The sequence below is a fragment of the Gigantopelta aegis genome, chromosome 11 (assembly GCF_016097555.1).
Source record: "Gigantopelta aegis isolate Gae_Host chromosome 11, Gae_host_genome, whole genome shotgun sequence".
NCBI lineage: Eukaryota > Metazoa > Mollusca > Gastropoda > Neomphalida > Peltospiridae > Gigantopelta > Gigantopelta aegis.
Window position 1 is genome coordinate 14,297,771 of NC_054709.1, and position 13,364 is coordinate 14,311,134.

Below are 13,364 nucleotides of genomic sequence, written 5' to 3' on the forward strand. Positions count from 1 at the left end.
CGACGTCTTTAATTAATATTTCCAGGTGAGAACATGTGAAAATGTCGTATGATCAGCTGTGACGTCCCTACAATCCTGGGAATCACAGCCAGGTTTTTTAACATGACCAAAAATCGCTAAGACGTCGCACAATTACACATGATTCACCCCCCTGATGGTCTGCAATCCCCCGAAATTCACCCATCACAGGTGGTTGTATGACGTCTTAAGGCCAGTGTGACCATAGCTTAAGCAAAACCACAAAAAGTTTAACCCATGTTCACAGTACATGTATTTGGTGATTTCAAAATTTGTTTTGGAAACTGAGAGGAAGGAATGGAATGAAATATTAGTTTAATGACACCTCATGCTTGGTCCGAAGTAAAAGAAGGAAGACATATTTAACAATGCACTCAACACATGGACTACTCTTTTCGATGGGCATCAAGGGATCTTTCACATGCACTAACCCACAGATAGGAGACTATATACCGTGGCTTTTATTACCCCAGTTGTGGAGCACTGGATGGAATGAGAAATACCCAATGGGGCCCATCAACGGGGATAAATTGTGCATTAAGCAAGCATTTTGCCACTGGGCTATATCCCTAGAATATGAAATAAACACACTGCAACCTGCAAGCTACTTCTACAGCAAGAGATGTTTTATATGCAGCACAAACAATAGACAGCACATTACATACCAGCTTCATATACCACTTATGGGGGCACTGATTGAGATGGGAATAGCTATTCTACAACCTGAGGGACGGGATTTAGCTGAGTCGGTTAAGTACTGGCTTGAGGTGCTCGCATCCCAGGATCGAACGGCCTCGGTGTATTCATTCAGCTGATTGTTTTTCCTCTCGTTCCAACCAGTGCACCACAACTGGTCAAAGGCCATGGTATGTGCCTTCCTGTCTGTGGGGAAGTGCATATAAAAGATCCCTTGCTGCATTAGGACAAATGTAGCAGGTTTCCTCTGATGACTACGAGTCAGAATTACCAAATGTCTGACATCCAACAGCCGATGATTAATTAATCAATGTGCTCCAGTGGTGTTGTTAAACAAAACAAACAAATCTACAACCCATTTCTACTATTTTTTAAAAATATGAGAAATGCATTTCGTAATATTAAAAACACTTCGAATGTACGGAAATTGATAATCTAAACCATAAAATCTTAAGAAAAGTATGATTTCAGTTATCAAAAACGGCTATAATAGTAAAAAATATGCCTTGGTGTTTAAAAACTGGCCTCGGTGGCATCATGGTTAGGCCATTGGTCTACAAGCTGGTAGGTACTGGGTTCGGATCCCAATCGAGGCATGGGATTTTGAATCCAGATACTGACTCCAAACCCTGAGTGAGTGCTACCGGCCCCGTGATTCAGTGAGTCCCGTGGTGATGAGTACATTTATTTTCCCCAGGTAATTTTCTCCCTCTCTCCAAGGGTATTGCAAAATATATATCCTGGGAAGGGGGACGAGCTGTTATTTATGCTTCAGGCTCTGCGGATCCTCAAACTGGCTCTGAGCAGTGATATTCCCAACAAAAAGAAAAGTTTCTAATATTTTTATTAGGAATTCCAGAATAAACAAATAACTAAGTAAACAAAGGCCATGGTTTGTGCTATCCTGCCTGTGGGAAGCACAAATAAAAGATCCCTTGCTGCCTGTTGTAAAAGAGTAGCCTTTGTGGCGACAGCGGGTTTCCTCTAAAAACAGTGTCAGAATGACCATATGTTTGATGTCCAATAGCCGATGATAAGATAAAAAATCAATGTGCTCTAGTAGTGTTGTTAAATAAAAGAAACTTTACTTTACTTTTTATTTGTACTATGTGTATTCTTACTTTGGTCCAACTTCTTGCACAAGCTCTTCCTGGCCATATAGCAGGAAATTCCCAGCGCCTTTGTCATCGCCAACGGTGACAAAACAAGTGATGTTCTGAAATGGGACAAAATGTTTGATTGAAATTTTATTGCCTTCATTAATTTGTAAATCTAGAAAAACTATCAGAGTATAATTATTTTGCCAATGTCGTTAATAAGTAACATCTCTCTCACACACAAATAGAACCAATACATTAAAGTAATATGGTTTTGAACTATGTGAATACTATTAATTGCCTTAAGCACATTAATCATGAGATATGGCTACCATGGTAATAGAATAAACAAATGAAAAATGTGACTTAAAAAACCCCAAAACAAACAAACCCCACTAAAAACAAACCACCATCTCTTTTTGTATTTTATAATTAAAAGAATTTTCACAAAATATTTTTATTTATCATCCATTAAATGCTTTTGTAGGAGATATCGCTGGTAATATAATTTGCGATATCTCCGCAGAGATATCACTTCTTATAATCTTGTTTGGTCAAATTTTAATCACAGGACAATATTTTGTTACGTCACCGTGTTTGTTTCAGCACTAAACCTACTATTAGTGACATCACGCCACTGCTGTTCTGCTAGTTAACGAGTCTACCGCTGCCAAATATAGCGACAATCAACCCACATTACTGACATTGTTTACAACTGTCGCAAATGAAAAGAATGATAATGGATGATAAAAAGAATATCCCCCTTGTGTCTTGTGATATCATAATTTATCAGCACTCATTGATAAAAGTATAAAAACCGAGGCTTGCCGATAAATTATGATATCACAAGACACTCGGAGAGTATCCTCTATATACTGTATTTTGTACCTTTTGTTCATTTTTCAGAATTGGTTACCTCATTTTTCTACACTATCGAGAAGGAAGAGTTAGACCTGTGTTCTGTCTGTCATGTTGTGCTGATATTCAAATATTTATCTTACCTTGTCTTTAATTTCTTCAACCAAAATGTTCATGTAATCAGGGTCTCCATCTTTCCTGCAAACAGCGAATTCATTTTAGATAATTTTTCATTTTTTAAAATTCAATCAAAATATTTAACCTCAAAGTTTTGTAAAAGCACTCTTTAATATTAAATTCTAAATGTTTAATATAGTTGTGAAGACATTTTTTTGTTTTTACACATAATTATGTGGTTATTCCACATTGAAAACTAACCTGTAGTGAATAAATATTTAATACAGTTGTGTAGGTAAATTTTCTCTTTTTTTTTACACATCATTATGTGGTCATTCCACACTGAAAACTAACCTGTAATGTATAAATATTTAATACAGTTGTGTAGGTAAATTTTCTTCTTTTTTACACATAATTATGTGGTCAGTCCACATTGAAAACTAACCTGTAATGAATAAATATTTAATACAATTGTGTAGGTAAATTTTCTCCTTTTTTTTTTACACATAATTATATGGTTATTCCACATTGAAAACTAACCTGTAATGTATAAATATTTAATACATTTGTGTAGGTAAATTTTCTTCTTTTTTACACATAATTATGTGGTCATTCCACATTGAAAACTAACCTGTAATGTATAAATATTTAATACAGTTGTGTAGGTAAATTTTCTCTCTTTTTTTACACATAATTATGTGGTCATTCCACATTGAAAACTAACCTGTAATGTATAAATATTTAATACAGTTGTGTAGGTAAATTTTCTTCTTTTTTACACATAATTATGTGGTCATTCCACATTGAAAACTAACCTGTAATGAATAAATATTTAATACAGTTGTGTAGGTAAATTTTCTCTCTTTTTTTTTACACATAATTATGTGGTCATTCCACACTGAAAACTAACCTGTAATGTATAAATATTTAATACAGTTGTGTAGGTAAATTTTCTTCTTTTTACACATAATTATGTGGTCAGTCCACATTGAAAACTAATCTGTAATGAATAAATATTTAATACAGTTGTGTAGGTAAATTTTCTCTTTTTTTTACACATCATTATGTGGTCATTCCACACTGAAAACTAACCTGTAATGAATAAATATTTAATACAATTGTGTAGGTAAATTTTCTTCTTTTTTTACACATAATTATGTGGTCAATCCACATTGAAAACTAACCTGTAATGAATAAATATTTAATACAATTGTGTAGGTAAATTTTCTCCTTTTTTTTTTACACATAATTATATGGTTATTCCACATTGAAAACTAACCTGTAATGTATAAATATTTAATACAGTTGTGTAGGTAAATTTTCTTCTTTTTTTACACATAATTATGTGGTCATTCCACATTGAAAACTAACCTGTAATGTATAAATATTTAATACATTTGTGTAGGTAAATTTTCTTCTTTTTTTACACATAATTATGTGGTTATTCCACATTGACAACTAACCTGTAATGAATAAACACGGAGTCTTCGGACGGCTGTGAATTGAACTTGTACGCCTCCAACACGGCTATGTCTTTCAGCAGAGTGTTCATGCCCTGAAGGGAGGAAGGACATGTTTTATTTAATGAGGCACTCAACACATTTTATTTACAGTTATATGGCGTCGGACACATATGGTTAAGGACCACACAGATATTGAGAGAGGAAACCTGTTGTCGCCACTTCATGGGATACTCTTTTCGATTAGCAGCAAGGGGTCTTTTATATGCACCATCCCACAGACAGGGTAGTAGGCCCTACATACAACAGCCTTTGTTACATCAGTTGGCTGGAACGAGTAATAGCCCAATAGGTCCACTGACGAGGATCGATCTTAGACTGACCGCGCATCAAGCGAATGCTTTACCACTGGGCTACGTCGCACCCCTCATGTCTTGAAAGGAAAGACATGCATTTTTTCATCCAGTGGTAAAGTGCCCGCTTGATGCGTGGTCAGTGTGGGATCGATCCCCATCAGTGGGCCCATTGGGCTAAATCTTACTTGCAAAACTAGGCTTACGATGATTTTGTGAAATTGGACCCAGTGGTAAAGTGCTCACTGGATGTACGGTCTGTTTGGGATCGATCCTCGTTGGTGTGCCCATTGGGCTAAATCTCGTTCCAGCCAGTACACGACAACTGGTATATCAAAGACCGTGGTATGTGCTGTCCTGTCTGTGGGATGGTGCATGTAAAAGATTCCTTGCTACTAATGGGAAAATGTTGCAGGTTTCCTCTCTAAGACTGTATGTGAAAATATATTTGACAACCAATAGCCGATGATTAATAAATCAATGTGCTCTAGTGGTGTCATTAAACAAAACAATCTTTATCCAATGGTGATTTATTTTCAATCCTTCTGGTTTTAACAACTAGATAATATTCATGTATGCTGATAAAAACTTTGTTTTGTTTAGTGACACTACTAGAGCACATTGATTTATTAATAATCGGCTATTGGATGTCAAACAATTTTGGTTATTTTGACATGTAGTCTTAGAGAGGAAACCAGCTACATTTTCCATTAGCAGCAAGGGATCTTTTATAGGCACCATCCCACAGACATGATAGCACATACACAGCCTTTGATATACCAGTTATGGTGAGAAATAATCGTGAGAAATAGCCCAATGACTGTACAACCAGCGAGCACTTTACCTGACGGGGATCGATCCCAAACTGACTGCACATCAAGCAAGTGCTTTACCACTGGGCTACGTCTCGCCCCTGTACACTGATAAAAACACAACATATTTGGTGATAAGAATAATCATATCTCTCCCCATCTTCATAAATCAAGGCTAATATTCGTTCTTCGTATTTAGCCTTGATACATGTAGTCAAGATTACTGATATCCACTACTAGCACCCTCTATTGGAAGAAAATTTGTAACACCGATTATGTCCCTTACACGATGACATCGCTGACCAATCACAGCATCAGTAACATGTGACAATCTTGAAAGCAATATCAAAAATTAACCGCCGGACGCTGATGCTGCCATCTTTGTTTACAATAACAAGGGAATCTATAAGGAGCGTTGCGATTCGCTGCAATCAGATCTCATTGCATCCAATAAAATTTAAGCATTTTGTGGCACGATTTCTTGACGACATGTATCAAGGCTGAATACGAGGAATAGAACGAATATTAGCCTTGATTTATGAAGATGATCTCTCCCATGTGTTGAAATAGTCATACACCAAACAACAACAGTTTAAAATGGACAACATATACTTCTTCCTTCCTCACCGGCCTCGGTGGCGTCGTGGTTAGGCCATTGGTCTACAGGCTGGTAGATACTGGGTTCAGATCCCAGTCGAGGCATGGGATTTTTAATCCAGATACCGACTCCAAACCTTGAGTGAGTGCTCCGCAAGGCTCAATGGGTAGGTGTAAACCACTTCCACCGACCAGTGATCCATAACTGGTTCAACAAAGGCCATAAGTTTGTGCTATCCTGCCTGTGAGAAGTGCAAATAAAAGATCCCTTGCTGCTAATCGGAAAGAGTAGCCCATGTAGTGGCGACAACGGGTTTCCTCTCAAAATCTGTGTGGTCCTTAACCATATGTCTGATGCCATATAACCGTAAATAAAATGTGTTGAGTGCGTCGTTAAATAAAACACTTCTTTCTTTCTTCCTTCCTCAAACCCTTTAATACCAAGCGTTACAATTATAATTCAGTGTTCGAGATTAACAGTATCCTGATATCACTGGGATACCAGAATTTAATTCTGGATACCAGACTTCAATAACCCAGTATCCCACCTGGATACCATTAATGTAACATTGATATTGGGGTGTTTTTTAATCCTGTGTTTTAATTTTTCACTGAATCAATGAAAGTCGTCATTTACTGGTGAAGTTAGGTAACAGTATTTTCGAGCTCGTACCCAGTTTAATGCTATGCCATAACAATATCTCCCCCAGCTCATACCCAGTCTAATGCTATGCCATAACAATATCTCCCCCATCTCATACCCAGTCTAATGCTATGCCATAATATCTCCCCCAGCTCATACCCAGTCTAATGCTATGCCATAATATCTCCCCCAGCTCATACCCAGTCTAATGCTATGCCATAACAATATCTCCCCCAGCTCATACCCAGTCTAATGCTATGCCATAACAATATCTCCCCCAGCTCATACCAAGTCTAATGCTACACTGGAGCAATAGCTGGGTAGCAATAGACTGGGAACTGCTAAGTCACAATTGTTTTTGTTGGATGTTTCCTCCCTTAAATTTTATTTGCGATATTGATTCCACATATGCAGGAAATTGATGCAGGTAGGTTTATCATCAGTAATGTCAGAAACACTTATAGATTATTGCTAAATATTAATTTATGTCATTATTATGCAAAAATAGATGCAGCAAATTCTGTTTGATTGCCAATTTCACAAATTCCACGATTTCGATTGCGGCGTAGCAATAGGCTGGAAACGAGAACATTGTTGTCCAAGTTTGTTACGATGTTATTTATGAATTTCATTTTAAGTGGGATACTAAATTGTCAGGTGGGATACCAGCTTTTGAAATGTTAGTATCCAACTAGGATACTGCCCAAAATGTTTAATCTCGAACACTATTAATATACTGAACAAGAGAAATACAAATATTTTATTCTATTTTATCATGTCATCTGGACATCCATGTTTTTGCAATATCCCAAAATGCATTTTTCATATTTCTAAAAACGCACGTTCATTTGAGAAATACTTGTTATCTAGACAAGCTCTAGTTATTTTAGATGGTATTTCCCTGTTTAAACATCATATACTTTAGCTTCTCTCTGTTATAACCTAATTGAAATGTGTGTTGCAAGGCAGGTTTGTAGATTAACTAAACTTTATGCACAGAGCTGAGAGAGAGAGAGAGAGAGAGAGAGAGAGAGCTAAGACTTCTAGGAAGCGACTATGACGTCGCTTCCACAATATGACGTTATTGCTTGGTCACATGACTACACTTAGTGTCCTTTTTCACACACTGAAACCAGGGTTTGTGCCTTTAATAGACACAAAAATTAATCAGCAAACTGAAATTTGAAAAATAAATTAAAAGAATTAAATGAATAGTTGTTTCTTTTGTTTTCATTATACATGTACAACACACATGTAATGCCTGCTGCTAAAACAATGTTTATGTGCAATTAAAAATGAAATTGAAAGAGTTTGTTTTGTACATGTCTATTATGAAAACAAAACATGATCAAATATTTTTAAAACACCAAACAGTAAAACTTAAAATATTCAATATTATATTACTGTGAAAGACATACAAAGTGATATTTTTACAAAATAATATCAGTATGTCAAAATATCTCAAATTCAGTCGACCTAAAGTACTCAAAGAACCTTGGAGTGGATATTGTAATACATCTTGTTACCTTTTGTGCCATCTTCATTCCCTTCACGGCCCTCTCTGCCAACTGAACCTGGTCATCAAGTGGTCCCCTGAGAAGGAAGAAAAAAGAATATTTATTTAACGACACTTCAGCAAAATTTTAAACTGGGGAGAGAGAGAGAGAGAGAGAGAGAGAGAGAGAGAGAGAGAGAGAGAGAGAGAGAGAGAGAGAGAGAGAGAGAGAGAGAGAGAGAGAGAGAGAGAGAGAGAGAGAGACAGAGAGAGAGAGAGAGAGAGAGAGAGAGAGAGAGGAGAGAGAGAGAGAGAGAGAGAGAGAGAGACAGAGAGAGACAGAGAGGAGAGAATGAGAGAGAGAGACACAGAGAAAGAGACAGACAGACACAGACAGACATACAGACATAGAGAGAGACATATAGACACAAGGGAGAAAGAGGGAAGGAGGTAGGGGGTGGGAGAGAGAGTTAGGCAGACAGAGAGGGAGAGAGAGAGAGAGAGTTAAAGAGAGACAGAGAGAGAGAGAGAGAGAGAGAGAGAGAGAGAGAGAGAGAGAGAGAGAGAGAGAGAGAGAAAGGGAGAGAGAGACACAGAGAGAGAGATAGACAATTTTTAAAATGTCATAGATAATGTTTTGGCGACATTTTCTGCTCACTCAGAGCTACATGTAGCCCCGACAGTGACAGTAAAACTCACTTTAATATTCCTGTAAGAGTTTTCTCCACCTCACAGCATCTTCCGAGGTACGACAAAACTCGATTTCCCACCACAAAATACAGGTTAGTCTTCCCTTTTTTACCTTTCTCTGCGTACAGAAGTTTTATTGCCTGAAACGTCAATTGAGCTATTGTCATTAGACATACATGTATATATTCTCTAAAATAATGTCAGTAATTATGGAAATTTCTCTCATCCTCAATAAATTTCTCTTACATGGGATATCATGTGCTTGCGTTTAACATGACGTCGTTGGTAATATAAGACGTCATATTAATGTGAGATGGTGACGTGAGGTCATTAGACACAGTTTTAAATTAATACTTTGTTATTAAAACCTTGATTTTAAAAGATATCTAGTTAATTTGTAGTCTTAAATTTTATTTTACACATGAAACAAACACGGCAAATACGATAGTGTAGTTTATTTATAATAAAATGGTCAAATAAAAAAGTTACTTGTTCAGCCATCTTTGTCTGTTCCGTGTAAAATAATGGTTTATTTACAGAATGAATGAGAGAAAAAGTCTCCATCATATGCGGTCATGTGGGATAGAAAAAGTACACCCTCTGTGGTGAAAATTTCGACCGTGGAACTCGGCAAGCCTCGTCCCAGGTCGAAATTTTCACCACCTAGGGTGTACTTTTTCTATCCCACATGACCACATATGATAGAGTCTTTTAATCATTACACACACTTTGCTCAGGCTAATTTGCTAATGAACCATTAGTAATTTTGGAAATAATATTAATTCAATGTTTAAAGTTTATGCCCACATAGACTGGTTAACAAAATGACAATAGTTTAGAAAACAACATTCAACCCAGTCATGAGAGAACATGTGCTCTTGCACATTCACTCATAACATTGAGTATCAAAGTGGGGGGGGTTTCTTTCTTTTTCTTTTGTTTAACCACACCACTAGTGCAACTGATTTATTAATCATCATTGGATGTTAAACATTTGGTCATTTTGACATATAGTCTTACTGACAAAACTTGACATTTTGACATTAGCAGTAATACAAACATGTAAGTCTTTTATATGCACTTTCCCATTGATATGACAGAACATACCACAGCCTTTGATATACCAGTGACGAACTGGTAGGGATGGGAAAAAAGCCTATTCAGAGAATGGGTCCACTGAGGTTTAAATATTCTATCTTATAACACAAGCACCTCACGTGAGTGCTCTAAAGACTCAGCCAGGTCTCGCCCCAAGCACCTCACGTGAGTGCTCTAAAGACTGAGCCAGGTCTTGCCCCAAGCACCTCACGTGAGTGCTCTAAAGACTGAGCCAGGTCTCGCCCCAAGCATCTCATGTGAGTGCTCTAAAGACTGAGCCAGGTCTCGCCCCAAGCATCTCATGTGAGTGCTCTAAAGACTGAAGGTCTCGCCCCAGCACCTCATGAGAGAACAGTGCTCTAAAGACTGAGCTAGGTCTCGCCCCAAGCACCTCACGTGAGTGCTCTAAAGACTGAGCCAGGTCTCGCCCCAAGCACCTCACGTGAGTGCTCTAAAGACTCAGCCAGGTCTCGCCCCAAGCATCTCATGTGAGTGCTCTAAAGACTCAGCCAGGTCTCGCCCCAAGCATCTCATGTGAGTGCTCTATAGACTGAGCCAGGTCTCGCCCCAAGCACCTCATGTGAGTGCTCTAAAGACTGAGCCAGGTCTCGCCCCAAGCACCTCACGTGAGTGCTCTAAAGACTGAGCCAGGTCTCGCCCCAAGCACCTCACGTGAGTGCTCTAAAGACTGAGCTAGGTCTCGCCCCAAGCATCTCATGTGAGTGCTCTAAAGACTCAGCCAGGTCTCGCCCCAAGCATCTCATGTGAGTGCTCTAAAGACTCAGCCAGGTCTCGCCCCAAGCATCTCATGTGAGTGCTCTAAAGACTGAGCCAGGTCTCGCCCCAAGCACCTCACGTGAGTGCTCTAAAGACTGAGCTAGGTCTCGCCCCAAGCACCTCACGTGAGTGCTCTAAAGACTGAGCCAGGTCTCGCCCCAAGCACCTCACGTGAGTGCTCTAAAGACTCAGCCAGGTCTCGCCCCAAGCATCTCATGTGAGTGCTCTAAAGACTCAGCCAGGTCTCGCCCCAAGCATCTCATGTGAGTGCTCTATAGACTGAGCCAGGTCTCGCCCCAAGCATCTCATGTGAGTGCTCTAAAGACTGAGCCAGGTCTCGCCCCAAGCACCTCACGTGAGTGCTCTAAAGACTGAGCTAGGTCTCGCCCCAAGCACCTCACGTGAGTGCTCTAAAGACTGAAAGGTCTCGCCCCAAGCACCTCACGTGAGTGCTCTAAAGACTCAGCCAGGTCTCGCCCCAAGCATCTCATGTGAGTGCTCTAAAGACTCAGCCAGGTCTCGCCCCAAGCATCTCATGTGAGTGCTCTATAGACTGAGCCAGGTCTCGCCCCAAGCATCTCATGTGAGTGCTCTAAAGACTGAGCCAGGTCTCGCCCCAAGCACCTCACGTGAGTGCTCTAAAGACTGAGCTAGGTCTCGCCCCAAGCACCTCACGTGAGTGCTCTAAAGACTGAGCCAGGTCTCGCCCCAAGCATCTCATGTGAGTGCTCTAAAGACTCAGCCAGGTCTCGCCCCAAGCACCTCACGTGAGTGCTCTAAAGACTCAGCCAGGTCTCGCCCCAAGCATCTCATGTGAGTGCTCTAAAGACTCAGCCAGGTCTCGCCCCAAGCATCTCATGTGAGTGCTCTATAGACTGAGCCAGGTCTCGCCCCAAGCATCTCATGTGAGTGCTCTAAAGACTGAGCCAGGTCTCGCCCCAAGCACCTCACGTGAGTGCTCTAAAGACTGAGCTAGGTCTCGCCCCAAGCACCTCACGTGAGTGCTCTAAAGACTGAGCCAGGTCTCGCCCCAAGCACCTCACGTGAGTGCTCTAAAGACTCAGCCAGGTCTCGCCCCAAGCATCTCATGTGAGTGCTCTAAAGACTCAGCCAGGTCTCGCCCCAAGCATCACTGTGCTATATTTCATCTTTCTACAATATCACAATACAGATCACTTGATGTCACTGAATTCGTTCCCTGCATCTTCATATTCCATCCGATCTGTTTAACATCCTAAAATAGCTGACAGCTCAAATTAATTTGCTACCAACAATGGACTCTATTGCTGTAGACAGTGGTTCAAATCCAACTAGAGGTTTCTTTCAGGGTCTTTTTAATTTCTCTCTTTTATCTATATGCTCATTAACTTAATGTAATTTTTATAAAGGCCACAAAAGACAAGTACCTGTTACAGTGAGAGAGACAAGGACTGGGATGTGCAAGTGGAAAACAACAAAAGGATTATATGAAAAAGCAGAGCTCACACAGAATACAATTTTGTTTAAGCCAATTTTCAGATATGTAGAATATTTCTTTAAAATCTTAAAATGTGGGTAATTTAAACACAGGTGTATTAGCCAAATACTAAGTGTCTTAGCCACTTTGTATGAAGAAGAAAGAAAGAAAGAAATGTTTTATTTAACGACACACTCAAAATATTTTATTTACGGTTATATGGTGTGAGACATATGGTTAAGGACCACACAGATATTGAGAGAGGAAACCTGTTGTCGCAACTTCATGGGCTACTCTTTTCGATTAGCAGCAAGGGATCTTTTATATGCACCATCCCATAGACAGGATAGCACATACCACAGCTTTTGATGTACCAGTTGTGGTGCACTGGCTGGAACGAGAAATATATGAAGAAGAATTCTGCAGAATTAAACGTCTCTCACCTACCATAAACCTTTTTGGTTCACTGTGATGAAAATCTATAGGCGCAACTATACACCAAGTTTCAATGACCTAGAACTTATATTTTGTCCAAAAAAAACTTATCTAAATACAAAACTTTAACATTAAACTTTAATGCAAAAGTTGATGCTGTCGTAACGGCTGTTTTATCTACTGGGTATATCTTGACATTTTACTTCATAAAGACGAGACGAAAACATGAGCAAATGGCTAAAGGGACGTTCTCATTGAGCGATTAGTCGTACCGACTTGTCGCGTACGATGGAATTGTACTGTAAGAACATATAAATCGGAACGACATTAGTCGTATACGACAAGTTGTGTCGGAATCGTACTGATTAGAATATGTTCTGTTTCTCATGAAAAATTGTAAGCTCTCAGCCAATCAAATCACATTAAAGTACAACTGTTTAGTTTTGTCACTTCCATGTTTTTTCACTTGTTTATAAACATTTCAAGATGTCTGGATTTCATAGGCCCATAAAACCTATTATTGTCCAGATGGTGTCGGACCGAGATGTAGAAAATCTTATTTTGTGTAGTACCGGTTTGCCGAATTATGAATGTCCCAGGAAGTAGAAGGAACTAATTGGTTTACATATTCTGCGTTGCAGTGTGAGCCGTGTTTCTGTACCAATGAAATGAGAAGCGTTTATATTCTGGCATTACTGTTCGGGGTAGCAATTGAGCATGCGCTTGTGTGTGTTTTCGTTTCTTAAAATTATTATTATTGTT

General features: G+C 39.1%; 1 protein-coding gene across 1 annotated transcript in view; it reads right to left on the reverse strand.

Moving 5' to 3' along the window:
* Positions 1 to 13,364, reverse strand: part of LOC121385408 (alanyl-tRNA editing protein Aarsd1-like) — a 30,316-nt gene that overhangs the window by 2,319 nt on the left and 14,633 nt on the right. Inside the window, exons 8-12 of the mRNA XM_041516077.1 lie at positions 8,846 to 8,976; positions 8,178 to 8,244; positions 4,250 to 4,341; positions 2,813 to 2,867; positions 1,836 to 1,930 (exon numbers count right to left, since the gene is read on the reverse strand). Coding sequence (XP_041372011.1) covers positions 1,836 to 1,930; positions 2,813 to 2,867; positions 4,250 to 4,341; positions 8,178 to 8,244; positions 8,846 to 8,976 — 440 coding nt within the window. The remainder of the gene's footprint in view (positions 1 to 1,835; positions 1,931 to 2,812; positions 2,868 to 4,249; positions 4,342 to 8,177; positions 8,245 to 8,845; positions 8,977 to 13,364) is intronic.